We start from the raw sequence: 26,891 nt of genomic DNA on the forward strand, positions 1-26,891 counted from the left end.
GGGTTGTGCAGCTCTGTCAGTACTGTCTGTCGAACAGTGTCGGGCAGGTTCAACGTTCGACCGTCAGACAAACAACCGGCGACCCTCCTTCCTCATTCCGAGTCAGACACTGCGTTCGCCTTCCTGCAGGAGCCCGCCTGCCCGCATTGCTCTCATTGATGACTATGTAAATATATGCATGCGAGGCGACTGCCCCGGAGCTTGAGCTATGACCACTAGCAGCCTCGCCTGCTCGCTCCCCCAGGTGCCCGCCCAGGTCTTCTGCCAGGCCCAGGCAAGGCCCGGAAAACAGTGGATCGTCAACGACGACATCTAGACTCCGGCGCAAGCTCTCTACTCTAAACTACCAACTAAAACAATCAATCGAATCTTGATCCTCGGCAATCCATCCGAATCACCACCGCCACCCCCAGCTTCTGCTATCTCGCCTCAGAGGTCGCCATCCATCAATCCTCGGTTTCAAATCCTCTGCTCTGGGCTAGCACACTCGTATCAACCGTCTCAACCCTCCGCAAAGATGAAGCCCGTCGTGTCGTCCATGCAAGCTTGGTCTTGGTGAGCCATCTCCCATTTCCCATTTCCCATCTCCTTTCTCCCTACTGCAGATGCGCCCCGAACCCCCAGAAACAGGAGGCTAATACTCGCATGATTCTCTGCAGTACCGTCATCTCCGCCTTTGCCATTGTCATCCTGTCCGTCATCGGCGGCCTATTCCGCTCGAAGCATCACTCCCTCACTGGTCATGCCGACGACCCAGCGGACGGCCCGGCCGTAGCGGGCACTGTATTCATCGCCGTCTTCGTCTACATTGTAAGTCCTCTCCCGTGGACCCCGGAGTTCCGGGGGTGTGTGGTGGGACGCGAATTTGCTAACTAATAGCGTTGCTGCTTAGGGCTTCCTCGTATTCTGTGGCCTTCAGGGCATGCTCCACGTCCGTGAAAGCCGAAGGGGCGCGATCGCATTGTAAGAGAAGATGTTATTGTTGATGGAGAACGATAGAGAAAGGTTTAAATCGCGTGGGCTGGGCGTTCAGGTTCTTTTGAGGGTTTTTCTTCTGCGCGGGCGGGTGCGGCGGCGACGATGGCGACGACTTCGGCATAAGAAGGAAAGGATCGGACGAGGGACTTGGGCAGGCAACCTATATCAGCCTCCGAGTGCCGAATACAAAGCCGGGGGGTTGTGGGCGTCTGTAAGATCGGTCTTGGATTGAAAGCCGAACAACCCACCTTCCAGTCGTCGACGGGAGGGCTTGTATTCATTAAGGCCAACCCAGGGGGAAAGCCATTATCTCACGCAGTTACGTATGGAACAGTGAGCGGCTGACCCATGGTTCGGAATCGCGGGTATTTGAGTACCCGCCTGTACGTCAGATCGTGGTGTTGCCTGGACCCGGCATGTATCAAATACACGGGGCGTCTGGCGAAGTCTCTGATCGAATATTGTGGTCGTACTATACTACAAATATCACACAGTTGGACACTTCTTCTTAGTCTGATTACTGTTCCGGGATCTCATATTCAATGGGGTACGCAGGTACGCTATTCAACCACTTAAGTAAAGAGATGAGAGCATCGAGATAAATCCCTCAACCTTAGGGTCATGGTGACCTACCAAATGTATAGACATAGATATATATACGTATATATACGTATATGACTCGAGACAAAAGCTCAGGCAGGGCGTGTCCTTTGCAACTCAATATCACGAGATATATATTTGCTCATACACATGCGCAATCTCCCGCAGGCGCCGATCCGATGCCGGCACTTGCAACAAATAGAGGCCTCTCAGGAGTGTGCATCAGGTATTCATAAACAAACCAATCTCGGGTGGATGGGACGTTAGACTAGCTTCTAAATCACTTTCGTTGGGAATGTAATAGGTCCGATATCTGGTCGCCGATCTAAACAAATGAATATACGCTATATTGTCAAATTCACCGAGGTATCTCAGGAATAACTCGGCCTTGGGAATCATACGGCCAAGAAAAATACTCCCTAAACTCCAAGCCCCAATATATAGATCACAGTCCTCCCTTTTCGCCAATACAGAATGCAGGACAAACCCAGCTTAAATATAGATCATGGCCATCTCCATATCATTAGTAGGTAGCAAACGCGCGCAAGAAGACACAGCCATCGTCATCAGTGGCGTGTCGTCGACGGTGCCGTCGGTACCGCTGCCGCGGGAGGTGGTGGCGAAAGCGTCCACGACGAACCCTGAAGCGGCAGGTCTGGCGTTGATGAGGATCTGCCAGACGATGCATTTTCGGTGCCGGAAGTCGTCATGCCACGATGCTGTGACGAAGATGATATGCCGAACGTCGTCTGTATGCTGATGCTGCCGTCGGCCGCCGCCGCCAATTTCGCGTCATGGGACTGGGGTGGCGGCCGCAAGCTCTCGATCTCCCAGCGCTGAACCCGCGAGTCCCCGAAGGCGTCTATGTTTTCATATATTCTGCTACTGCTGCTACTGCTGTTATTGTTCAGAAATCTTGATGAGCACGGCCGCTCACTGCTGTTGCTGTTGCTGTTGTTGTGAAAGTTGGATTCGGACCCCAGCATGTCGAGTGTGCTGTTGGGGACGCCCATTGCATCTGTTGTCGTGGCCGTTGTCCCCAGTCCCTTCTTGGTCCTGGTGGTCGGCGAGAGCTCAAGGTCCGTCGCCTCGTCGAGACGGTGGTCGTCGACGACAACCAGCTCTTCGCCGTCGTCCTCGTCGTCCAGCCGCAGCATATTGCGGTTGTTGTAGTGGTGGCCGTTGCTGGGTCGCGTCAACCGCCGGCTCGCGCCACCGCCACCAGCGCCGGTGCTGCTGCCACCACTATGGCTCTGCTTCTTATTGCTGCTGGAATTGTACTTCCGAGACCGCTTGAGACCGCTGAAGCCCATATTCTTGAAGAGAGGGCGCAGCGTCGCGATGCACCCGGCTATGATTCCGAGGGCGGGTTCTATAACCGACCATGTTGCGACATCACTATATCCGGTACATTTATTAGCCGAGGCCAGCATTCGAGAATGGAGAGTTATTCACCTACATAGTGTCGTGGATAAAGTCTGCAGATATAGCGATGTCCTTTACGTAGACTGCCCTAAGTACTAGGGCAATGCCGGCACTGTTCGTTGATTTCTTTCGTTAGTATACTAGTGGCAGCAAGCAGTTGAAAAGTACCAAGACTTACACAAGACCGGTGCTTAAAAGCACTGCAACGCTGATCTTGGTCCGAAGGTTGATTTGTACGCTCCACAACATTGCGATGGGGAGCAGGGCCAATATCCAGTCGGAGATGGCGCTCAGGACGCTGTGGACAATGGTTGAGATGGGTACGACGGCCTTGTTGATGCAGGACCCATGGGCGCCGGGGATGCGAGACGGCCCCTCCCAGAAGAACGAAGGGGGCGTGCATTGCATTAGCATCACTATATGGTTATACTAATTAGTCAAGAAGAACTTGACCTTGGCCGAGTTGGAAAACGGATATCAAGCGAGAACGGTAATGCGTACAGAAGAAGTATACGATATTGATGACCAGGACCACAGCAATGTTGATACGGATTATCCAAATATGCCAGGGCTTGACAGCTATACGCAGCAAGAAGAAGGCAATAGACATCCGGATAAGGGTTGCGATAGGCACGTACATGACCTCGGCGAGGTACCAGGCCCGCAAAGCGACGTAGATGCCTTGCTGTGTCAGTTGCGTTGTATGTAGCCCCGTACCGCCGAGGGCTATGCTATGGAGTATGATGATTGCGTATGCCACATAAGATAGCTGTGAGAGAGCGCGCTTCTTATCAGTCTCGGCCTCAAGGTTGGTGTCTCTCCCCCATCTTGGAACTGCGTAACTCGGGTAGTGCAGGACTTGGAGTCAACTTACTGTTGCCGCCAGCATCATATAATCCTCCGCCAGGATTTTCCGTACCATGATGACCCTGACATAAGCCCTCAGGGAGCAGGCCAGGCTTGCTAGGACCAAGGAACAGGTCTGAATGATGAAGAATCGCGTGCCGCCCGGGTTGACGTCGAAACCTAGCGTTCTAGGAGCCATCTCTGGCAAGGAAGACGCGCATGCAAATACACGGAAAACAACAGTGTATGCCAACATCGACGTTCGAGTGCACACACAAAAGTAGTTCTCATCCAACAACAAACCGATATATCACCACCAAGTCAGCCACTCACCTTCGGGGCGTCCAGAAACTTATATTGGCAGTGCCCGTCTTGTCTGCCGTCCGGGGTTGCAACCTATGACACGAAGTATACATGGTGTGAGGTTAACGGACCAAAAGTCAGCGACTTATCCATTCCAAATCGCCTCTGATCACTTTGCTGGAATTGACAGAATCAAAAGAAATCAACTTTCATGGCGGCTTGTTGATCAGGGAAGGCCAGGGGTCGTGGCCTTGGTGCATTGGTGACGGGGGTGCGGAAGCCACTTTCCACCGCCTTTGGCGCTGCAAGAAGTCATTGAACTGTTGTTAGCCAATGAGAGTCCCCAGAACGAGAGGAGACAAGAGATTGTTATGGCGATAGACCAATGGGTATATCCCAAAAGCTAGCTTTCCCCTATTCATACTTCACTTTCTTCTTCCTCTTGCCTCTTGCCTATTGCCTCTAATCCAACCAGCAGCCAGGTGGGAGTCCCAACGGGTACACAAGATGCCGGCGTTCGACTCATTATGCGGTAGGGACCCTCGCAAGGCCCAAACCGTCCTTGAGCGAGGAAAGAGATAAAGAAAAAGCAAAGATTTTGCTGAGTGGGTCGCTCGCTGAAAAAAAAAAAAAAGGCCAGGAAGCATTGCACTCACTACTCGCCGCCTCAGTATTAGCGGCGATCTTATACAGGCAAATGCAATGGGAGAAAGAACTCAGCCCGAGAAGCCGAATCCAACCTTGAACATTGCTTAGTCGCGAGCTTCACGCCGAGGGACGAACATGGTTCCTAATCCAATATATATGTATCACGAAACATCCCTTCCGCCACCACATGGCAAGTGTTCCCCCTTATCGGCCCAACCCAATGGCTGTGTCCGAGAATCACTGCGGGATCTGGCATATGTGAAAAGGAAATGTGGCGTGCGGAAAACCCGATCTCTGGTATGTCTGGTATGCGAGATTGCTCTGCGCGATAGCCGAGCCTCCGGCGGTCCAGGAAACTGAGAGGGTGTGCGCAACGAGTGAATACGGCCGTACATGGATTTCATACACGAATCCTGTTCGTCACTCGGCTCGCGGCGAGCAGGCTGTGTTGCTGAGCTCGCCATTGATGACGGTGGTTTATTGAGTCGGTGTGTTTTGGCGACGGACCACGCCGGGGAGAAGACATCCCCACGGAGGCAGGCACGTAGGGTTACTTCACGCACGCATCGTGGGAAGGAACAATGCCCGAGCGTGCATCGTTCATGTTTCGATGCGGAAGTCAAGGTGCCATGATGTTGAAGGTTTCTCGGGATTTGTAACGGTCCTTGTGAGCTGTAATATCCCGAAGCCCCACCATTATTAACCTTACGATATTGGTTTACGGTCGTTGTGATATATGATGGACGCCTTTCCCCTCTTCATGAGCTGACAAGTCGCATGGTTGCCGAGCTCCTTGGGGGGTTATTAGGAGGTGATAATGCATCAAAGGTAAAACGAGCCATCTCCTGGGGTCGGCAGAGAGGGACGCTTATGATAGGGCTGCGGGATGGCGGCCGCACGCTGTTGAAACTTTTGTGATGAGAGGCAGTTAGGCAGGCAGGCTTACGCGACACTGGCCGTTCGCCTGAGGCGTTCTCAGCACATGCTGGATTGATATGTCATGCCAGTTGCCGATTGTTCTGAAGTTGGAGGAGGCGTCAAGATGCCGAAGCGACGTGCATCTGAGACATGTCGTTTTGCTCACAGCGACGCCACGATGGGCCGCCGAGTGTCTGAGCAGTCCGACCTGTCTGCTGGACAGCTGCCATTGCATCAAACACGAGACGATGAAATAGAGACAGTAAATGTATCCGTTTGTGACAGGCATGGGATTCCCTGCCTGCCATGGCCGCCCTTGATTGAGCGTTCGCATGGAGGACGGGGGTGGACACTGAGGAGAATGTGAGTCGACGATCCAATGCTTGTGGTTTCATGATTGGATGGCAAAATGGGAAGCTAAAGTCCGAGAACGACTACCAAATGCGCGTGTGTCGAAGGCGGGGGTCCATCGGTTACTGATGTCACCGGCCGGTGTTGGACACGTCTAGGATTTGCCGATGGCGTCGGTGCAGCTGTTGATTCCGATGAAGACGGAGCATATGGTCCTGCGAGCAGCCGCAAAAAGCGGTTCGCGGCTTGAATGAGGCAGCTACGTGATGTCATGGACCCATCACAATGTATGGCATCATGGGCTTGACACCTTGCTGGGTTTATCTCCTTCTTCGTATTAGAGCCTTCAAGTGTCCCTTTTCTGTGCTTTGTCCTCGCCATTTGTCGTTTTCGTAAAACGGCCCTGCAACACACAGCAAACACAGTCAGATCTTGTCACTACCCTACAAATCAGCATCATGGCGTCCGGCGAGCAGTTCCAGTCCGGTTGGTTGCCGAAACCTACCGACCAGAAATTCCCAGGCAAGGAAGGCCAGCTTCCTGTGGAGGCACAGTATGACAGCCTGCCCGATTACAAGGGCGGGTTCCAGAAATACAAGGCCGCCGGCAAGCTCCAGGGACAGCGTGCCATCATCACCGGGGGTGACTCCGGCATTGGCCGTGCCACCGCCATCCTCTTCGCCCAGGAGGGCGCTGACGTCCTGATTACCTACCTGCCCGCCGAGCAGAAGGATGCGGAGGAGACCAAGAAGATGGTCGAGTCGCACGACAAGAAGTGCCATCTCTTCCCCGCCGATCTGTCAGAACGTAGTAACTGCCAGAAGGTAGTCGATGAGGCCGTCAAGGCCATGGGCGGAATCGACATACTGTTCAATAACATGGCATACCAGATGATGGTCCCGGATATCAAGGATCTCACCGAGTAAGTCGTGGAATCCAACATGTCTGACCTCTTGTGTCGGACAGGACCCTCTCTGACATTTATGTACAGGGACCAATGGGTACATACATTCAACACCAACATGCACCCCTTCTTCTACATCTCCAAATATGCCCTACCCCACATGAGGCCTGGTTGCACTATCATCAACAATGCCAGCATCAACGCCTACATTGGCCGGCCTGATCTGCTGGACTACACCTCTACCAAGGGTGCCATCGTCTCGTTCACAAGAGGCCTGAGCAACCAATTCGTTCACAAGGGCATTCGCGTGAACGCCGTGGCGCCGGGCCCCGTCTGGACTCCTCTAATTCCTGCCACAATGAACGAGGAGGCCCAGAAGCAGTTTACCGCGCCCCAAGGCCGTCCGTCGCAGCCCAGTGAGATCGCAACTTGTGTCGTCTTCCTCGCCTCACCCGACAGTTCGGCCCTTTCCGGCCAAGTGATTCACTGCAACGGTGGTACCATTGTCAACGGCTAAACAGCTGTATTGGAAATGAATCCAAAACGACATAGGCGAAATGATATCATGGGCATGAGTGGCAATACTTTGGGTCGCCGAATCCCACATATAATAATTATAGATATTAATGAGAAACGACATGCTCAATAGACGACGTCTTATACTGCAAATACAGACGCTTAAACGTGGGAGCAACAATCCGACCGTCTGGCATATGAAGCCCTGAATATTAACTGTCTCGTGGTCATGCACTGATCTAGCAATATTCACGACAAGCATAATATCGCGAGAGCTCCTAGGGCTACGCTTTTTGGCAAGCTCAGTTGAGCCCACTGAGTAAGCTGTGGTAGTCTATTGGCCATGATCTATCAACCACTCAATGTCGAAATCGCCGAGGGACACTAACTGACCTGGCTCCTACGGCGTACTTGCTACGTGCTACCGGGAAGCCGGAAGGAGCATTGATGCCCGGGGTCTGTCGTGCTCTGCATTTGCTTTACCCTATGTGATCTTCTACAGCAGCTCAGGAGATACCTGGTGTTCAGAGCTACCCGAAGGCAACGGCGAGTCATCAAGGAACGGTACGTTTTGCGTCCCGGCTCCTTCTGGTCGTTCGTTCCCCTGTCTGCGGAACAGCTTAGTGGCGAGGTAGGAAGATCAAGTCGCTTTAGTGAATGACAAGATCTTGGCTGACAGAATCGATACTGATATCTGTTCTGGCACCGTTCCTGCCAGCTCAAATTTCCTCTTAGCAAAACAAAATCCTGCCTAGCCTAATCAGAGGCGTGGTCGAATCCAAAGTCCACTTGCCCGAAGCCCTAGATGCTGCCGTAATAGTGCCGCATACGGCAGAGCCAGTCATCGAAGCGTGCGGTGGGCGGCACACTGTGCGCTATCGTCGTTAGGGTTGCCGCCGCCTCGACCATGTCGAGAGCGCGTAGGGGGCCTTCGTCCCGTCGAACCTGGGCGATGACGATGCTGTCGTTCCAAGACATGAGCGTTTGCCGGAATAGCTCGTCTATGGACTCAGCGACGGCTGGCAGTGGCATGCTCGGAGGAGAGATGGCACCGCGACGGAACGGGCCGGTCGACGTTGAAGCTACACTGTCGGCAGGGGTAGCATCGGTCATGACGGCGTCTCCTTTCTCTCCGGTTCCTTCGGCAGCTGCATCAGGGGCGGGAGCAGCATCGGGGGTAGCGGCGCAGGCCGCAGCAGTGCCATCAGTGGTACGAGGGCCAAAATGCCTTCCATCATTGTCGTTGGTTGATTGGAGGCTCTCGTTGGACTGGCGCACCAAGCCAGATTGCCCCTTGGTCAACCGACCACGGCCCCGACCCCGGCCCCCGCCACGATTAGCCCTGCGACGGGCACCTCCACTGTTGCCGCCATCCAATACGGGGAGGCCCCAAGAGAGGTCCAGGTCAGGGAGGTTGTGCCGGGGGTCGTATCGGCCCTCGGCGTGACAGACGCTACAGGTTGTCAGGCCACAGGCGACGCACTTTTGAATCGTGCTTTTGTTGCGCTGGTTGCACATGTCGCATTTTGCGTTCTTCGAGGTGACCCGTGTGTACTGGTTATGTGTAGTAGTACTGCTACTACTTCTGACCAACCCCTAGCGGGAGCCGTTATCATGGCAGATCCAGGACCGGCGGTGCCCAAAGGGCTGAGGTGACCACTTTCTCGGTGGTTGTCCTTGTGTGGCAGGCTAAAATCAGTACTCGATAGAAGCTCAGGGATCTGGCTAGGCGCACCTACCATTCTTAATTGTATATTTTCTCCTCTCCTGGGCGCGGCGGGAGTAATCGAACAACTACCTTCGTTGTAGTACGCATATGATTGTTCACGATACTTCCTTGGCGTTCCGTGTCGCCGACGTTGCCGGCACGTATAGTTGAGGTGACGGCACGTAGGATAATAGTTCTGGGGAAGAGAAGAAAACTCTTGGATAGCAAAGGATAAGGGCTGTCATTCAAGCGTACTGGGAGTGATGCCAACCAATGTGGTCTCGTAGAAAACCAGTGGTGGTGTTCCGAAATCCGAAATCTAGAACAGCAAGAGCGTGGGGCAATGTTGGACGGGGAAAGATAATAAAATGAAGCTTTCCAGGCCAAGCAGGCCATATTTATATGGCTTCACTACAGAGGCTGCGCAGAGTCCATTGAATCAAGGTGAATCCCAATAATACACTGATTATTTGAGGTGGTCACACTGATCACTCACCCCCTATAGACAATTATTGGTGATCATAGGACTAAACATGAGTATGGACGACTCAATCAGCAGCAGACGAGTCACACTTCAGACTAAAGAGATCAGATGCAATAGATTATAGGTGTGTTGTTGCTGGGTGACCGAGGCCAGACAATCGTCCATATATAGGGATGTAGTTGTAAGTGAATGCATTGGATGAGTGCGGATACAGTATTCACAATTGGATCAACCGACTGCTTGGTCACCTTCTGTAAAGACAATTGGCCTGGTAATGGTTATCAATAAAGGGGGCATACCGAATAATCATCCGAGTTCACCTCACCAACTCCCCTCTGTATGTTCTGAGAAACGTCAATGAAGTATATAGCCACTTCCTAATGAAATATCATGCTACATGTAGATTAAGTGCAGAGACTAGCAGAGGCCGGTCCTCTCGTCGGTTGATTGTACGTAGGATAGGGGGTTATCGCATGAGAGGCCTAGGAGAATTTCACACATTTTACCCACAGCATACCGTATAATTGTTGTGCATAGCCCTTTAGCACGGTTATGGATGTCATTTTTTTTACATGTATAGCACCTCGGTATTGGATCAAAGTAAAGAGAAACTCTGCTCTGAAATGTTGTTACTTATATTTGCTTCCCATGATTTAAACAATGAGTGCAATGCCTTACAGACAAACTGCCTGGTCGATGAGTCACGACAAAGACGTTGTAAGAAAGAAAGGTCTAAGTACTTTGGGTGTCATCATAGTCGACTGCCAGAATAGCGAAGAGAAAAAAAGCCATGACGGCCCCTTATCAAGAAGTCATGTAGTGCAGCGCTCCGCTGTGCATCGATCACGGTTAACTATAAGTGGCTGGATACACTTCTAGAAGGCCAAGTTTGTTCTCAGGCAAGCGGGGGGTTTGAACACAGTCAGCTGTCATCAGGAACAGGCGACGTGGATCTCGCGATTCAGGGTCCATCCAAAAGCCTTTCTCGGGTTGGGACACATGTGTTACCATGGCAGAAAGTATGTATGTTTATAAACATCACCACCGAGATCCACCGGGGCAAAGCATGCATGCCATCTTGAGCGAGCGCAAGGCCGGTGGTCACTTCCATAAGCTCTTATCCCTTCGTCCCGCGAAGAAGGATTGCCTTGGCAGGTCCCACGAGAACCAGGCGCGGCCATTCCCATCAACGGGATCTCGGATCGGCAAGGGCAGGTAGCTTGCAGCAGGGGAAGGACAGGGGCTCGTAGCAGAAGACTGCGTGGGCATCATCCATTCGCAAAGACGGGTGATCTACGCTACGTGGGCTGCCCGCCCATTAACCCACACCCTTTATCCCCATATATTGAATCATGGTTTTCCGTACTTGTATTCTGCGGCATTATTGTAGGTCCTCCGGGCTTCTGCTCCGGGCTCCGGACAGAACTGGGGGGCTCCTCTACTCTGCCACGTCGAACATGCGACGGCTCTATGCATCGCAACGTGCACGATTGCTATTGTTTGTGGCTTCGGAGTCAATGATGGGGCCAGCCTCCATAATATGCAATGCATGGTGACTTATACATACAAGTCTTGGTGTCTTGTACCGAAACTGAACGGGGAGGCAGCACACCCAGGGTCAGGACTTCAGACCTGCCTCGCCCAAGAGCAAAGGTTATGAGGGTGTGGTAATCAGACATTATAGACTCAAAAAGTCGCTCACCGTCTGTGCCATTCCACAGGATGACCTGGTTCACCTATTTTGATAACAGGGAATTGCACGGACACCACCCCTTGCCCCCTGTGTTATCGTCTGGCATCTGGTTGCAAACATACCAGACACGATCCTACGCTTTGCGTAGACCACGTTTTTCACCGCTCCCGGGAGTGGTGTTAGGAAAGATGACGATGATGGGAGGCTCGTTTCTCGCTTCACCCCTGCTGAATGTGGTCTGGTCGGTTTCACAAACCCCGGAGAGAGTGCAAAACCCAGCCCTGGGCGGGCTAGGCGGGACACATTCATTGCATTGCCTGGGAGAGAAACCAGAACATGACCGTTAGGAGCAGCTGGAAACCGTCATGGATGTAGCCGACCAATGATGGAACAGGTGGATGCGGCCCGCAGCTTTCCCTCGTCTCATAGGCTCCAGGCCTATGCACGTAATTAAACAAGAGTGGGTATATACGCGCTAGATCGCGGTCGCGTCACGACCGAGACGCGTTTCGGCGCGTCTGGCGCGTCTTTTCTGATTTTTCTGACCTCACTCCATTAGAGAATGCCCACTTTCGCCCAGCTTGGAGCAGTGCCATGCGAGGTCGCGAGCAAATTCTGCGCAACCCCCTCACCGTCTTTGCCCATTGGGTACTTCCATCTCCCTCGACAAAGAGCGGCAGCTTGAAGAGGAGTTCCGGCGCGTTTTAGAAGGAAAGGCCAAAAAAAACACACCAACAATTGGCAGTGACGATGCTGCATTGCATCCAAGTGGGATTGATGAGGGGTATCGCCTGAGAATACATACATAGTAACTGGGAATCCAGACACGAATAGGGAGATTACCACGAAAAAAACCCTCAAATCAGCTGATGGGAACCAGATAGGGAACAGCCCCCTTGGGAAATGATAGTGTGGCCGCGCAGATTACATTTCCATCTTCAACTTGACTTTGGCTTTACACATGACCACACCTTGCTTCCTCTTGGGGATGCAGGGGCCGGTGGTCGGAGGAAAGGAAAGCTCGATTATTAATAGGGCAGGTATTCCTGGAGCGCTACTCCGTACAACAGACGCGAGATTCAGACGAAGCCATCAAGGGAAGCACCTGGAAATATCGTGGCTCTTAAGGGAGGGTATAGAGGACGGCATTAGGTGAAATCGAAGATCCGCCCTGAGATCTCGTTACTTCCAACCGACTATGACGGAGGCTGTCCCCAATAGCAAAAGGGTTCGCTCTACCATCGGAGAATAAAACGGCTGGCGTTGCAGATGGACTCGATCAGCACTGATGGCACACCCAATCCGTATCTCAGGCAGTGGCGAATGAAGCATGGCTGCTGGCTGCCACCCATCCCTCAGGACTGGTCAAGACTAAACAAGTGAACCAATAACGTAAGTGGCACGCCGAGGGACTTACACCACTACCGTGGTAACACAGCAGAAACGTTGAGCCGATTGTGTGTAGTGTGTGTCCCGGGTAAGTAACACATCGGAAGCCCAGAAAGGGGTGTACTGAATGCTACGTACTTTTTTCCGAGTCCCGAGAGACAGCCCAAAGACACGGACTCCTAGGGAAGCAAGGACGAAGATGAGAGGAGGTGTCGGTTGCGGAGCGCGACCCTGACCCGGGAAAGGGATATACCGCAAGGCGTTTACTTACGGGCCGCCGTAGCCCTTTTTTCCCAGGGCAATTGGAGGAGCCTTCGAGGGCCTAAGGGGAGGAGGAAAAGATGCAGCTCGTGAAAGAGAGAGCTAAGATGGGCAGTCGAGTGTGAGACGGTGTGTGAGGACTAGGCTCAATATCGCCCTTAGGCTCTTTAGATAGTCTCTAGAACAGTAGATTGACAAGACAAGTAGGCGACGGATCTTGGATAGCCTGAGAGGAAAAGAGGACCCCGGAAATGGTGATTTCCCTGTGACTCAGTTGCTGGGTCAGACCAGAGGGTGTTTGGATTTGGGATATTTGTACGGTGATGGTGGAGGGACAGCCGGGACTTGGACGAGGACGTGCAACCCCCTCTCCCCCTTTGACTGCCCATGCGAACCAGCGTCAGTTGGTGTACCGACGACTACGACCACGAGCACGAACGACGTTCCATGACCGGGTGACTTGGGAATCCAAGGGTGACAGAACCTCAGGCGTGGGAGTGCAAGCGGTCAGAGCTATAACTCCCATTGGCCCACCCACACCTTGGAGAGGTGCAAGCAAGCCGCAAGCAGCAAGCAGCAAGCAGCGAGCTCTTTAGCAGCAGCCGATCAGGTACGTACGAGTATAGTAAGTAAACGTAGGTGTGGGTGTACATGCAAGACATACGGAGTGCACGTCGTGGGCGTAGGTACATACATGCTGGTCCGCTAAATTGAGACCCTCCCACCCCCGTTTTCGTCACCACGAAGCCCCCCCCCAGGCCCCCCCCAAGTACACCTGTAGCTATGTAAGCTAGTAGACCCTGTCCGCCCATGCCCATGCCCATGCCGCCATGCCAGCGCCCGCCTACAGCGCCTGCCCACCCTGCCCACCTGTCGCAAAAAAAGCAGTCTTGTTCGCTCTTATTAGGCGCAATAATTCCAAACACCCGCCCTTCCCGTTTCTTCTTCCAACCCGCAACCCGCCATCCTCACCAAAACACTTTTACTGCTTCGTACAAACCGCAACCAGAAACACTTCAACCGCACTACTTCATCGTCGCGATACAACTCAAACAGTTGTCGCAGCCTTCCAACTATAAGCAAACGTCTGTCTTTCAAAAGTTAAAAGCCTATTCTACCTGTTCGCACCGCGCCGCTCAGACTCGACTTAAAACCTGTGCGCCGCGCAATCTTCATCGCAATCTTCTTTGACTCGGGTCGCATACCACACAGACTCACACCCTCAACGTTCGCAACGCTCGCAACTCTCCCACACACAACGGATATTTCGCATATACGCCATCCATCGCTTTAACCATGTTGATGCCATCCGCACTTTCGTGCGACTCGTCGCGACCGCCAATGACGCGCCTTCAGTCGGCGCTCTTCGCCTCGCCGCCGGCCAGCCCTCCCACCACTGCGCAGTCCACAATCGACAACATCTTCACAACATGTCGCTCGCTCCAGTCCATGCTCACGGCGCCTGCCATGGCAACCACAAACAACCAAACCTCCAACACACCGCGCCAGCTGCCCACACCACCAATGGCCCACGCCAGCCTGCCGCCGCCGCTGAAGCTGCGCCTTCGATCTCACAAGTCAGATGCTAACAGCGACGGTGTGGCGCGCAAGCGTGTCGTCAAGCGCACAGCGCCTTCGCGTGGCATGAACAAGCGGCGCAGAGCAACCGAGGATGACATGGGCCGCGACAATGACATCGACAGCGACTTGGACATTGACGCATCGGAAAACAACAGCGGCGCAGAGGAAGGCGCCTCCGCTTTCCCGCGACCAGCCACACCTAAAAGAGCCCGGAGTCGCGCCCGAGGTCATCCCCCTTGGCCTGGAGCGATCCGACTTCCACAATCTACAGACCGGTTCCCAAGAGAACAACGAAGAGATGACAAGCTCCGAGGCAGAGTTCGAGGCTGGCGGAGAGATGTGGAGCACGGAGGACGACCGCATACTCGTCGAGCTCGTGCTCGAGAAGCTCAAGCTCTCCAAGTCAGACTGGCAAGACTGCGCTCGGAGTCTAGGCAAGGACCGCAGTAGCATAGGCCGCAGGTGGAAGAGTCTGATGGTCAATGGCGACGTCGGACTGAAGACGAGGAGTAGGAGAGGCAAGCTTCATGGAACCTGGAGGTGATAACATAACCACGGTCTCGTCTGGTTGACTTGGGCCAATTTTCGTTCTCTACTATGCATGCCCCCGAGCTGTGGCACTTTTTCTTTTACGGTTTGCATTGTCACGACATTGGAAAGGGAAGGAAGGTCGGAATTTGGAGTTCTATGATATCCTATGGCGGCGATTTACACTTGGCTTTTGCTTATTTGATTTGTATTCGGCCAGCAGGGTCTACAAGGTCTAGATAGAGATATGGTTGGGAATGGAACCTGCACCGTTCAAGGCAACTTTTCACTCACATTATAAAAATTGAGCCTCATACCAACACTAGTCCCGTCGCGCTTTCCAACCTCTCGTGAACGGCCCCCTTTGCGAATAGTCTGTGCCCAGGTGTTCTTCATCCACTTTGACCCCAGATTGTATGTAGCCTGAGCATTAGCCGTCGAAGCTCAGATTCCCGCCTCCCGCAGCCAAGTGGGCTCGTCGATTCCAAGAGATAGGCCACGGGCCAGTACATCGTTGGTTTCAGCTAAGAACATGTCAGCTTCGATCTATCTACTTTATCTTTGCTCACCAACAAGGGTATATCCTACAAACTCCATTATTCTTACCTCCTTGCCTCTCTCGTAATTGCTCCCTTTGGCAGGGCGAGGACGAGGGCAAATGTGTCTTTCGCTAGAGGATAATTGTCTTGAAGCTCGGGCATCTTACGTAGGCGTACTCCGTCTGCAGGCACTGTATCCGAATCTGGCTTGCTTGCGAGACAAAGGAAGATTGCAGCTCGCTGACGAATCATTCCTGCGCATGCCTATCTGACATGCATGACCTGGCCGGGGCTGGCTGTTGGCTAGAGTGCTTGCTTTAGTTCCTGGCTATTGCATATATATCTTAGCCCCTTCCTCTTTCCGTCTTGGAGAGGCTGGTCACACCAGGATGAAGACTAGAAGAAGCCTAATGAACATCCGCCGCTGGTAGCCAGGCCAACCCGGCGCCTACCCAACGACTGCCCAACCCCCCAGTGCCCAGGTGCCAGGGTCTTGCTAGAGGTAAGGGTCTATTAAATAAGTTTTTTCCACTAGGCATGCTTTCCCGACAGTGCGAATCCCTTCTGCGTGTACGGGTATGCACATTCGACGTCACGCTAGTCGGGCAGACGCATGCATCATGGGTGACATTTCAGATATAGGACCCTGGCGATCAAGCTCACGACCCGACTTCAGTCGCCCGTCACCTGTTGGAGCACATAATCAGCCAATCCTTAGAACGCCTGCTGCAAAGCAAAGTTGACATGGAGGCTGCCTATCATTAGTGGGCGGTTCTTTAAGCTGTGCTTATCAACGTACAGTGCGCAGGTAAGGTATAACCAGTGGTAGCCACCAGGGAAGACGCTGAAGAGGGATACAGTCAGTCCCACATCGTTATCGCCGAGAGATTGACATGCGACAAGCCGGGTGGCTTTTTACTCTTGCGTGGTTTCTGCAAAGCTGCTACACTCCGCGAAGGGAGAGACTGCGCTTTGCTTCTTCTTGGTGTCCTACTTTTCTTTTGGGAGATGTTGCTCTTACGATGACAGCTGCGCTTATCCCGGGAAAAGGATGGGGAATGTATAAGAACGCTACCGCATTTGGACGGTTCTTGAGACAAACTTTTTCTTTTTCTTTTTACTTCTTTTATGGAAATTGTGCTTTTTCAATCTTATGACTCGGAGTCTGAGGTTAATCTCCGAGGCGGTGCCCCCATTCCCAATGTCTAGGTTACATAGTGCAAGCAATAGGCCCAAGGTATAGTATCTTTCGCCAAGACACTCAAAGGGTGTAGCGGAACGACTTGTTCTCCCGGTCTGTGAGATCTTCCAGTCCGTGGGACCACTCCGGCGCGCCGTACTTCACGTTACGCCGCTCGTTCTCGCGCGCCAGGAGGAAGCGGATCACCTGTCCCAGCACGCAGCAGACGGCGAAGCACACAGTGATGCCAGTGAAGCTCTGGTCGTACCTCGGGCCAAATTTGCTGCAAACACACACGTACGTTAGCAAGCCCGACAACAAACACCCGACTAATGGAATCATATTTCAAATACTTACGCGTCGAACAGTAGTGATCCAATGACGTTGCCGAGCGAGTAGCCGATGAATGTCCCAGAAGCATAGATCGTTCGCTTGGTATGGCCGGCAATGTTCGAGGTGCCCAAGCCAATGCACTGGACCCAGACCCAGGAGAAGAAGTTGATGAGGTAAAACCCCACGACTCGCCCGGCTCGTTGCTCGTTTGTCAGTTGCCAGCTTTGTCTTGATGTTAGCCCTGACTCGCAAACAGTCCACGAAAACAGCAATATAGCAAGGAAGACTTACACGAGAGAAGTGCCCAGGATTACTGGCAGACACCCGATAGAGATGAGGTGGAACCGAGCATTCTTGAAGTTGCGGCCGCAATATCCAGAGCCAATGACGCACAGGAAGGCCATACCACCGGTCGGGAGGTTCAGGAGCAACGACGTATATTTATCGAAGCCCATTCCATTAAAAACAATGGACGCGAACTGGACCACGACAGCGGATCCGGTACATGAGAGCATGGCTAACACGAAGATGCCCCAGAACTGGTACTCCATCAGTGCCTCGGTGATCTGGTAGAGCTTAACGTGTGTGTTTTCCGAGCCGGCATTGTTGACTCGGACACGCTCGAGAAGCAATTGCTTCTCTTCGGCGCTGAAGCCCTTGGCCTCCTGAGGCACGTCCGGGAATATCCAGATGAGTGCAACACCCCAGAGGAGCGTGATACCGCCAGCAAAGAAGTACATGTACTGCCACGGCGCTCGACTACCTCCGCTGATGTGGGCGAGGCCATAGTTGACCAGTGGTGAGATGATGTTGGAGCCACCGCTGAAAGAGTACCATATGCTGGATCTTAGAACTTGTTCAGGGTGGGTGTACCAAAGGGCAATAACCAGCATAAACACAGGACCTACAGCCATGTGTGGTTAGCGGAGGAGCTTGAAGTATGTCGTATCTTCATGTTGGTTGTTTTTACTTATTCCAGCCTCGACAAAACCCAGGAAGAACCTGTTGGCGAGGATGCCAGAGTATGTCGTACAAGCAGGCGTGGTGAGGACGATGACGGCCCAGACGATCGTCATGATGGAGCAGACGCGCTTGGGATGGTAGCGTTGAGCCAACCACGAGAAGGGGTACATTCCCGCGATGTGGCCAAAGTATAGGATGAGAGAGACCCAGGAGAACGCGCTCCCATGGGTCAACTTGAGGTCTTCCCTGAGACCAAAGACAGCGGCCTGGCCGAGCATGGCCTTGTCCCAAAACTAGGCGACGAGGTCAGGGCCATAACCATTAAGCACTGGACGCGATGTCTAGGTAGATACATCGATTACATACTTGAAGGGCGTAGGTGACACATAGCTAAATAGGGATAGAGATGTCAGCTGATAGCCAGGGCGGACATGGCGCGATGAGTAAACACACCACAGGCATCAGCCGCCAGTCTATTTTTCGCAACAGCCGGCGGTTGACCTCGGGATCAATGGCGGGTGGAGCTGCCCTCAGCGACGCATTATCCGCGGGCTCTCTCTTCTCGGCCTCAGGCTCAGCCTTCTTGGGGTCTAGAGCGTCAGCCATGATGCCGAATGAGTATAGCTAGCCGTTGAGAGGGGAACAAGGTCGTTTATGGTGGAACAGTGAGGCCGGCAGTGAAGAAGATATCCCCAGAAAGGTCCACATGAGCAGGCCGGTTCGAAGCTTATCAACGGCAGCGAACCTTTTAGTATTACAACACACTGGAAAGCGTGTAGAGCGGTTTCCCGACATCGGGTACCGCAGGATTGCCCATGACCATATTGGGCTTGGCTAAACGAATTTAGCCAAGCAGATGAACCAAGGCGGCCGTCTCGGAACTGGGGTGCGGGAGCGTGGGGAAGTGGGATAGGAATTGGAATTGCTAATGGGGGATGCCCCCCAGCCAGAACTGCTTCTGTCGATTGGTGGAGATGCGCTGTAGGGAGTAGATGAGTTACCGAGGCCTTACTTTATCGACTTTACTGATTCAGCAACCGACATTCACAAAGGGGTGGGTGGAAACTGGTGACTGAGCAACATCCATCATCTGACCAATTGCACTGCCCAAGCATCGTTCATCATCATTCTCCATTGTTATTCGGAGGGACGCAAGGGGGAGGAAGAAGCTCTAAATCGACGACTTCCGCAGGCTTGCCAAACCGATGGCACTCGTCTCGGCAGTAGACGTTACATGCAAAGCATACTGTGCACATCATGAAATGATTACCGAATCTCTCCCGGAGGGGCAAAGCTCTTCGTAATTAAAGAAGGGGTGCTTACGATGTGAGCACGCTATCATCCGAAGTTCACTAGCCACAAAATCGAGATAGCTCCAGCCACAGCGGTGGCACCAGCTCGAAACGCGCATCTCTCCCCTGCCTGGAGGAGCTGTTCCTAGGCCCGGACAAGGCTACTTACTGTAGTGCCAACGTCAGTCAGGCAGCCCAAGCAGCTTAACCACCACATTCTCCATACCTCGCCCGCTTCCGCCATTGTACCATCGCAGGCGGCCATCATATCATTGATTCCAGACACTTATCTGGATGACCCCGAGCGTAATTCCCTTCATTCACCAACACTTTCTGAGTTCACCCCAAGATGGATACCCTCGTAGCCCGATACAGCCGCCCGGGTGCGTTCCAGAATGAGCGTCACATTGAGGATGGCCAGGACGACCTCAACGACGACACCACTCCCAGCCTGTCTCTTAAGTTCGCCCTGCCTCCGGTAGCACAGGTCAGTCGACACGTCATCCCCAACATCATATGCACATACCATACTGACATCAACGTGATATCTAGCCCTCGGCCTGGCTTCGATCAGCGACCGATGACCGCTCGAACCCCCACTGCCCTATCAAGATTGCCCACGGTACAACGACCTTAGCTTTCCGCTTCCAGGGTGGTATCATTGTAGCGACCGATTCCCGAGCTACCGCCGGTAACTGGATTGCTTCGCAAACCGTCAAGAAGGTCATCGAGATCAACAACTGCCTACTGGGCACCATGGCCGGCGGTGCTGCCGACTGTCAGTACTGGCTCGCATGGTTGGGCATGCAGTGCCGCCTACATGAGCTGCGCCACAAGCGTCGCATCTCGGTCGCCGCCGCGTCCAAGGTCCTGGCCAACCTTGTCTACCAGTACAAAGGCATGGGGCTGTCCATGGGTACCATGTGCGCAGGTGTCACCAAGGAGGAGGGCCCGGCCCTCTACTATATCGATTCGGACGGTACGCGGTTGTCGGGCAATCTCTTCTGTGTCGGTTCTGGTCAGACCTTTGCCTATGGTGTGCTGGACGCCGAGTACAAGTACGACCTGAGCGTGGAGGAGGCCCTGGAGCTGGGCAGTCGCAGTATTCTGGCCGCGACGCACAGAGATGCCTACTCCGGTGGTTTCATCAACCTGTACCACGTCAAGGAGGAGGGCTGGGTCAAGCACGGCTTCAGCGACACCAACCCCATCTTCTGGAACACGAAGCTGGAAAAGGGCGAGTTCACCAACGTGACGAGCTCGTTCGCCGAGGACGAGCAGGCGGGCAACCGGGTATAAGACTAGAGCTTTACAGACGGATGGCGAACAGCCGCATGATCAAAGTGAGACAGAGAGCAAGGAACTCTGTTAGACCGTGACTCTATTCATCCCAGTACCGCTTGGAGCCAGGATGATCGCTATGTAAATGTATAATACAGGCGTTCAGTTGCACAATGACTATCACAACAGGTTAAACTTGTGACGGGTCAATTTTAATCGTACACATGGTGATACAGTAGTTATTTCGCACCCTTTCCCTTCATGTACTACACGCAGCTGCTGTCCTTGACCCACCCACTGGCCCCCAGAATACCACCGCCATCGGCTTTTGGGTCAACAGGCCATTTTCTGATGACAAGGATGTCGAGCTGGCTCCGGTAGCCCGCTTCGAACATCTCCATTCCCGTCCACGCGATCATGGCCGCATTATCCGTGCAGAGCGCAGGGGGCGGCGCGTTTATTTCCAGGTGGCCGAAGCCGCGGACCGCTAGCATCGACCTCAAGATGTGCATCAAGTAGCAATTGCTAGCCACGCCGCCAGCCACCACGACGGTCTTGACGCCCTTCAGAGTATCCGCCGACAATGCGTCCTTGTTGTCGCTATCCTTCTTCAAAGCGAAAAGAAGGCGACTGGCCAGGTGCTCGAAAGCGAGACGCATAACGTGCCGGCCTAACAGCCGGCGCTCAGCGAGGGGCATATCCGGCCGGTCCTCGAGGATGCGCTGGACCTGGCTGCTGAAGCCGGAAAAGTCATAGGTCATGGCCGTGGTGCCCTTCAGCATTGGAGTCAGTGTCCAGCCCAGACCGGAGTCGAAGGTAGCTATCTCGTCGGCGCGGCGGGCTGGTGGAGTGTATTCGTAGTGGTAGCTTTCCGCCTGGCTGCTGGAAGGGAATACAAACTGCTCGAGCAGCGCCCCGTACATGACGTTGCCCGTACCGGCCAGCTCGGAGGCCGGCAAGATCAGACGTGCACATTTGTCGAGCATGTCTCCGATGGCGATGTTGCTGGCCGAGGCCAGGATCGCGTGGTCACATAATGCACGCGAGTGCACGAGGAGCGTGTGTCCGCCCGAGACGAGCAGCGAGAGATAGGGGAATGCAGCATGCTCGTCTTCCTTGTTTGTTTTCTCCTGTTCAATCGGCAGCTCTTCTCCTCCGGACGGCCAACGGGCCAAGGCGGAGACTAGGCGCGGCGTCAGCGCATGCGCCTGCATGTGGTTGACCCCCAGCAGCGGTACTCCCCAGGCCGTGGCTAGCCCCTTGGCCGTGTTAAGCCCCGTGGCCAGGTTCGAGGTCATGCCCGGGCCCCGGGTGATGGTGACGAAGTCTGGTTTCCGGCGGACGGTGCCCTGGACGGAGCATAGCCGATGCCAACGATCAGAGGCCTGTCGGGAGTCTTTGTCTGCTTCGGGCAAGTGGCCCAGCGCCTCGTCCACCAAGGGGGCAAGGTTCGCCGTGTGCGACAGGACGGCTACGGTGGGATGCACGCCCTGAAACTCGCGGTTGTCCGAAGTGACCTTTTTATTGAAGCGGAGCTTGGCGGCGCCCGTGGAGGCGCATTTCTCCAGAACGGCGACGCATGTGTCGTCGCAAGAGCTCTCGATGGCTAGTGTAAGGAGGCTGCTCGTACTGATGCACCTGGCAAGCTGACGGTGATGGTGTGCCACTGCACTCCTCCCAGCCACGTGTGGCCGAAGTCGTAGCCATGCTACGCTCATCGAACCGTGCCAGAGAATTATTGCGATGCAGGTAGGCGATTAGATGGCAGACTTGCGAAGCTTTGCTATATTGTTCTGATTCAACGCTTGGCAGCAGCATAAGGCGCCTTGAAACCTTTTCCTCCCCCATGAGAGCCAACCAAAGCGCCGACTGAAGCTTTGGGTTATCTTATCTGCAGCTTTCTCACCAAGAGTACGGAGTACGGGAGTAGGTACACACAAATACATGCGAGGGAAACGTAACCCATACACACGTATCATGCAATAGATGGCAGCAGTGGAGCGATATTCCGAGAGACTCCAATTGCATGTGACAGCCATTGTGGAATGATTATTGCACGTTGGCTGTAAGCATCAAATTGGACAACCCGTGTACATCGCGTCTGTATGTGCGCTGCTTGTGTGCATTTGCATGTGCTCTCGGTCTCGGTCGGAGCTGGCGGATCCCAATACCCAGTACCCCTGATCCCTGAGCAGCTTTCAGCTTCTGCTTCTGCTGCAGCTCCAGGCCTCTGGCGCCTCTGGCATCTGGCCATCCACCAGAGAGCTGCTTTGCGCCGCAGCAAGTACCACCCAACGTCATCGTGAAGTGGCCCGCTTGCCGACCCAGACAGGCCCAGTCAGTCAGTCCCTTTGCGACAATTCCATCGACAGCGCCATCATCCGCAATGCCGACCGTTCCATTTAAATTAAATAATATCCTTATCGCGTCTCTGCAATCCCTCTCCTGGATCCCAATAAGCTCTACTGTCCTCACTCTTCTTTCCCCTGTGTGCGCCTGTATCAAAGCCGCACACTGTAAGCCCTTCTGACAAACTCCCGGCACAGCGCTGCATAGTAGCCCAGAAGCTCCCCGAATCAAACCTAAAGTCGACACGACCGGTGCATGGCAGAGGCAGGCGTGGATGCTACTTGCGTAGTCGAAGTTAATTACTAGGCCCTCCTGAGGGGAATAAGAGGATAACCCATCTAAAGAGGTATGAGCCGCCTTCCCTCCCAGCATGCCCGTTTCCCTCCATTGAGCACCCCGAATCTTCACGTCCTGCCTCCAAGCACGCTGCCTGTTTGTAGCCAGTCTTCTTGGCCCGGAACAAAACGATGGCGGACAACGGTGATCAACAGAGACAGAGGGGCTTTGCCGGAGCGCCCCGGGGGTCCAAACTCCCTCGAAGGGGATCGGGCAGTCGGCGCAATGATACTTCACACAGACGGACTGATTCAGAAACCACAGAAAGCCCACATCAAAGCAACGAGGCAAAGCCGCGTTTGAGCAACGAAGCTACAAGCCTCCAAGCCGCGCGAAAGAGCTTCGAGGCAGCAGCGGAGAAGTCGCCAAAAGTCGCAAAGTTCGCGACAAAAAAGTCGGCAACGAAGCAGGACCGAAACGAAAGGCCCGCCGCTACGGGAGAGGCAAATAGGAACGAGAGCAAACGGAGAATCGAACAGCAGTCCAGGTTACCACCACGCTCCCCGAAACCACAAGCACCGCAACCTTCGTCGAGAGAGCAAGAGCCGACACGCCTTCTAGAAACCCTCACTCGTTGGAAATCTCGAGACAATCGAAGATTCCCAGTTCAACTGCTGCCCTAGAAACTCGAACGCACCGTCGCACGCCGTCCAGTGCCGCCAGTGTCGCCAGTGCAGTAAGTTCTAGCGACACAGAAAGCAGCCCCCACCAGCATTCTCTGACTCACTTTAGGTAAGCGACGAGCCCTCGAGCCCTGCTACCACTGTCGATACGCCTTCGCCTAAACCAGGGGCTTGGCTAAGATCCGGCACTAGTCGTACGCTTTTCAACAAAAGCTCGTCAGAATCAATCGCCATCATGGGGGAACAGGAAACACCGGACAATTCCAAAGACGAATCGTTTGTCCACGCCAGCGAAGCACCGGAAGTTGTACGGCTTGGTGAAAAGGACGCCGATGTTACAAGCGAAAAGCAGCAGCCCGAGGAAAGCCATACATCAAGTATGAGCCATACCTCCGAGAACACCTTGGCCGATGAACATCCAGCTTCGTCCGACACCTCCGGCGGCGCCAGCTACGCCGAGGCTTTGAAGGAAGGCCCCAACGGCCATGAGGCCGGGGCAAGCCAGGACGCCGAGGAAGCGCCTGGGACTCATGGAATCAACCCCAGCAAGCAGGAACAAGAAGCTGGCAGTGACGACTCCTACCCTGACCTGGACCCCCTGACCATGGAGGAGAGGCATACCCACGACCTTGCTGCACCATCCCCGTCTTCGACAGGCCGCATCAGATGGGCCCCTTTCAATGTCCCTGCCGAGCGCCGCCTTCAGACACTTACGGTTCTATTTCATTGCACATGCATTGCCGTCTCCGTTTCGGTTTTCTTTGCGTTATGTGCCAACCCTTTCGTTTGGCCTCTCCTCATTATATACCTGCTTCACATGTTGACATCCAAGGCGGCAACGGATGGTTCACTCAAGTACAGATCCGAATGGTTCCGTAGCAGCTATATGTGGCACCTATTTGCTGGATACTTCCCGGCTAGGTTGCACAAGACCCATGATCTGGCGCCTACCCGGAAGTATATCTTCGGTTATCACCCCCACGGTATCATTTCGCACGGCGCGTTCGCGGCGTTCGCCACAGACGCCCTGGACTTCTCGGGCAAGTTCCCCGGCATCACCAACACCTTGCTGACCCTGGACAACAACTTCCGCATCCCTCTGTACCGGGACTATGTCCTGGCCATGGGTGTACGCTCGGTTTCGAAAGAGTCCATCGTCAACATCCTGACTCGGGGTGGGTCTAATAAGGAAGGCATGGGCCGAGCCGTGACCATCGTCATCGGCGGTGCTCGCGAGTCGCTCGAAGCACAGCCCGGCCAGATGCGCCTCATCCTGAAAGAGCGCAAGGGGTTCATCAAGATCGCGATCCGAACTGGCGCAGATCTGGTACCGGTCCTGGCGTTTGGCGAGAACGAGCTGTACCACCAACTCCAACCCCACGAGCATCCCTTCCTGCACCGGGTGCAGATGTTCATCCTCAAGGTGTGGAAATTCACCCTGCCATTCTTGCACGGCCGCGGCATCTTCAACTACGATGTGGGCATGATGCCCTACCGCCACCCGCTCAACATTGTGGTCGGTGCACCGGTCAAGGTAACCCAATCGACCACGGTGGATGACCAGGAGGTTGACCGGCTGCACGAACTCTACGTGACCGAGTTGGAAAATATGTGGGACAAATACAAGGACGAGTTTTCCCCGGATCGCAATGAGGAACTCCAAATCCTTTCGTAGGAGGCTGGACACGGTAAATATTGTCCTTGGTAACTCTATACTTTGTACAATAGTTGATCATCAATGGAGGCAGATTCATGGTTAAAGACAGGTCCATGTCCCTGGAGTTACAAGAGGGAGATACAGAGAGTGTGGTGTTTTTTTCCCTTATAGTTTCGTCCCTATGTTGCCTTGATACGTCTATTATCAACATTGTTGCTGGTTATCCAAGACAGACTGGTCTCAGCACCTCTGCCCTCCCCTCGTTGCCCTAGCACCTAGCTTGTGTCTAACAATGTGAAAGACCCAGTGCGCCCATGATCTAAGACATAGTTAGCGTGTATGACGTAAGGGGAGGGCCCATGGCCGATCAATTGGCGATGTATGATACATATAGACCTGACGATCGAATTGAAATTCAATAGCGTATAGCCCAAGCTTCATGGTTGACATCATGCGGGAGGTGGCAGGACTCAGTTGCCCGTACGAATACATCCCAGTCCGGCGTGCGCTATCCACGACTCAAGCGGGACGTGGTAGTGCGGGTCGTCTGCTTTCTATTCTCCTCAGGTGAGTGATCCCGTGATCCCGTGATCCCATGGTCCCGTGACTCCTCCATCCTCTGTCCGGGGCACTATGATGCCAAGTGCCTGTCATTGCCCATTGGCAAACGAGGGGAAAGAGACCCATAGCGGACGAATGTGCACATGGTGCGAGGGCTAAGAGGGACGGAGGGAGGGAAGGGGAGATCGATCTGTCGCAAATCCAGGCACATAGCTGATGGGCCTTCGCTGGCTGCGAGGGAGTGGACACTGATGAATTGTCCCTGCTCAAGCTCAATAAAATCATTGACCCAGGGCACCAGGGTTGATGACTGGCGGCCGGGAAATGCCAGCCGTTTTTGCTTCTCTCGCAGACAGGTACCACGTACGCGCTCGCGGGTGCGCGGAGATTCGGGTCCGCTAGCTACCCGACGTGATTTTCCTTGACTAAAGCGAGTTTAGGTAATTTCAATGTATGTATGTGTGTATGTATGTATGTATGTATGTACGTGCTTTGTATCCATCCATTCGATTCGGGGTCCTGGGCAGGTCCTGGGCAGGTCCTGGATCTGGATCCCCTGATGGGTTCTCATCTCTTATCTTATGTGGCCTGCTTGTACATATCAAAGGCCTCCCTCCAGAACTGAGAACTCCTTCCAAGTCTGA

At 53.8% G+C, this 26,891-nt stretch overlaps 9 protein-coding genes across 9 annotated transcripts; 5 read left to right on the forward strand and 4 right to left on the reverse strand.

The window, feature by feature from the left end:
- Window positions 1–517: 517 nt before the first annotated feature.
- On the forward strand, window positions 518–967 carry PG998_001917 (uncharacterized protein; the record flags this gene model as incomplete). Its single annotated transcript, XM_066868735.1, has 3 exons — window positions 518–555; window positions 660–810; window positions 893–967. 3 exons carry the CDS (start codon window positions 518–520, stop codon window positions 965–967), a joined length of 264 nt encoding a protein of 87 aa, XP_066737150.1.
- Window positions 968–2,144: 1,177 nt separating this feature from the next.
- PG998_001918 (uncharacterized protein) lies at window positions 2,145–4,048 on the reverse strand (the record flags this gene model as incomplete). Its single annotated transcript, XM_066868736.1, is given in 5 exon segments — window positions 2,145–2,976; window positions 3,038–3,115; window positions 3,182–3,419; window positions 3,505–3,861; window positions 3,874–4,048. 5 exon segments carry the CDS (start codon window positions 4,046–4,048, stop codon window positions 2,145–2,147), a joined length of 1,680 nt encoding a protein of 559 aa, XP_066737151.1.
- Window positions 4,049–6,527: 2,479 nt separating this feature from the next.
- PG998_001919 (short chain dehydrogenase) lies at window positions 6,528–7,490 on the forward strand (the record flags this gene model as incomplete). The annotated part of the gene is made up of 2 exons (XM_066868737.1): window positions 6,528–6,991; window positions 7,061–7,490. 2 exons carry the CDS (start codon window positions 6,528–6,530, stop codon window positions 7,488–7,490), a joined length of 894 nt encoding a protein of 297 aa, XP_066737152.1.
- An 800-nt stretch (window positions 7,491–8,290) lies between these two features.
- PG998_001920 (uncharacterized protein) lies at window positions 8,291–9,007 on the reverse strand (the record flags this gene model as incomplete). Its single annotated transcript, XM_066868738.1, has 1 exon — window positions 8,291–9,007. The coding sequence occupies one exon, from the start codon at window positions 9,005–9,007 to the stop codon at window positions 8,291–8,293; it is 717 nt and encodes a 238-aa protein (XP_066737153.1).
- Window positions 9,008–14,320: 5,313 nt separating this feature from the next.
- PG998_001921 (uncharacterized protein) lies at window positions 14,321–15,149 on the forward strand (the record flags this gene model as incomplete). Its single annotated transcript, XM_066868739.1, has 2 exons — window positions 14,321–14,831; window positions 14,890–15,149. The coding sequence occupies 2 exons, from the start codon at window positions 14,321–14,323 to the stop codon at window positions 15,147–15,149; spliced, it is 771 nt and encodes a 256-aa protein (XP_066737154.1).
- A 1,784-nt stretch (window positions 15,150–16,933) lies between these two features.
- Window positions 16,934–18,754, reverse strand: PG998_001922 (MFS transporter; the record flags this gene model as incomplete). The annotated part of the gene is made up of 6 exons (XM_066868740.1): window positions 16,934–17,135; window positions 17,210–17,407; window positions 17,477–18,089; window positions 18,156–18,441; window positions 18,515–18,538; window positions 18,602–18,754. The coding sequence occupies 6 exons, from the start codon at window positions 18,752–18,754 to the stop codon at window positions 16,934–16,936; spliced, it is 1,476 nt and encodes a 491-aa protein (XP_066737155.1).
- A 1,035-nt stretch (window positions 18,755–19,789) lies between these two features.
- PG998_001923 (proteasome component pre2 protein) lies at window positions 19,790–20,739 on the forward strand (the record flags this gene model as incomplete). Its single annotated transcript, XM_066868741.1, has 2 exons — window positions 19,790–19,927; window positions 19,993–20,739. 2 exons carry the CDS (start codon window positions 19,790–19,792, stop codon window positions 20,737–20,739), a joined length of 885 nt encoding a protein of 294 aa, XP_066737156.1.
- A 248-nt stretch (window positions 20,740–20,987) lies between these two features.
- PG998_001924 (glycoprotease family protein) lies at window positions 20,988–22,439 on the reverse strand (the record flags this gene model as incomplete). Its single annotated transcript, XM_066868742.1, has 1 exon — window positions 20,988–22,439. The coding sequence occupies one exon, from the start codon at window positions 22,437–22,439 to the stop codon at window positions 20,988–20,990; it is 1,452 nt and encodes a 483-aa protein (XP_066737157.1).
- Window positions 22,440–24,264: 1,825 nt separating this feature from the next.
- On the forward strand, window positions 24,265–25,704 carry PG998_001925 (uncharacterized protein; the record flags this gene model as incomplete). The annotated part of the gene is made up of 1 exon (XM_066868743.1): window positions 24,265–25,704. One exon carries the CDS (start codon window positions 24,265–24,267, stop codon window positions 25,702–25,704), a length of 1,440 nt encoding a protein of 479 aa, XP_066737158.1.
- Window positions 25,705–26,891: the final 1,187 nt, after the last annotated feature.

The sequence above is a fragment of the Apiospora kogelbergensis genome, assembly GCF_038363985.1.
Source record: "Apiospora kogelbergensis strain CBS 113332 chromosome Unknown utg000001l_segment0_segment0, whole genome shotgun sequence".
In the NCBI taxonomy this organism is placed as follows: Eukaryota; Fungi; Ascomycota; class Sordariomycetes; order Amphisphaeriales; family Apiosporaceae; genus Apiospora; species Apiospora kogelbergensis.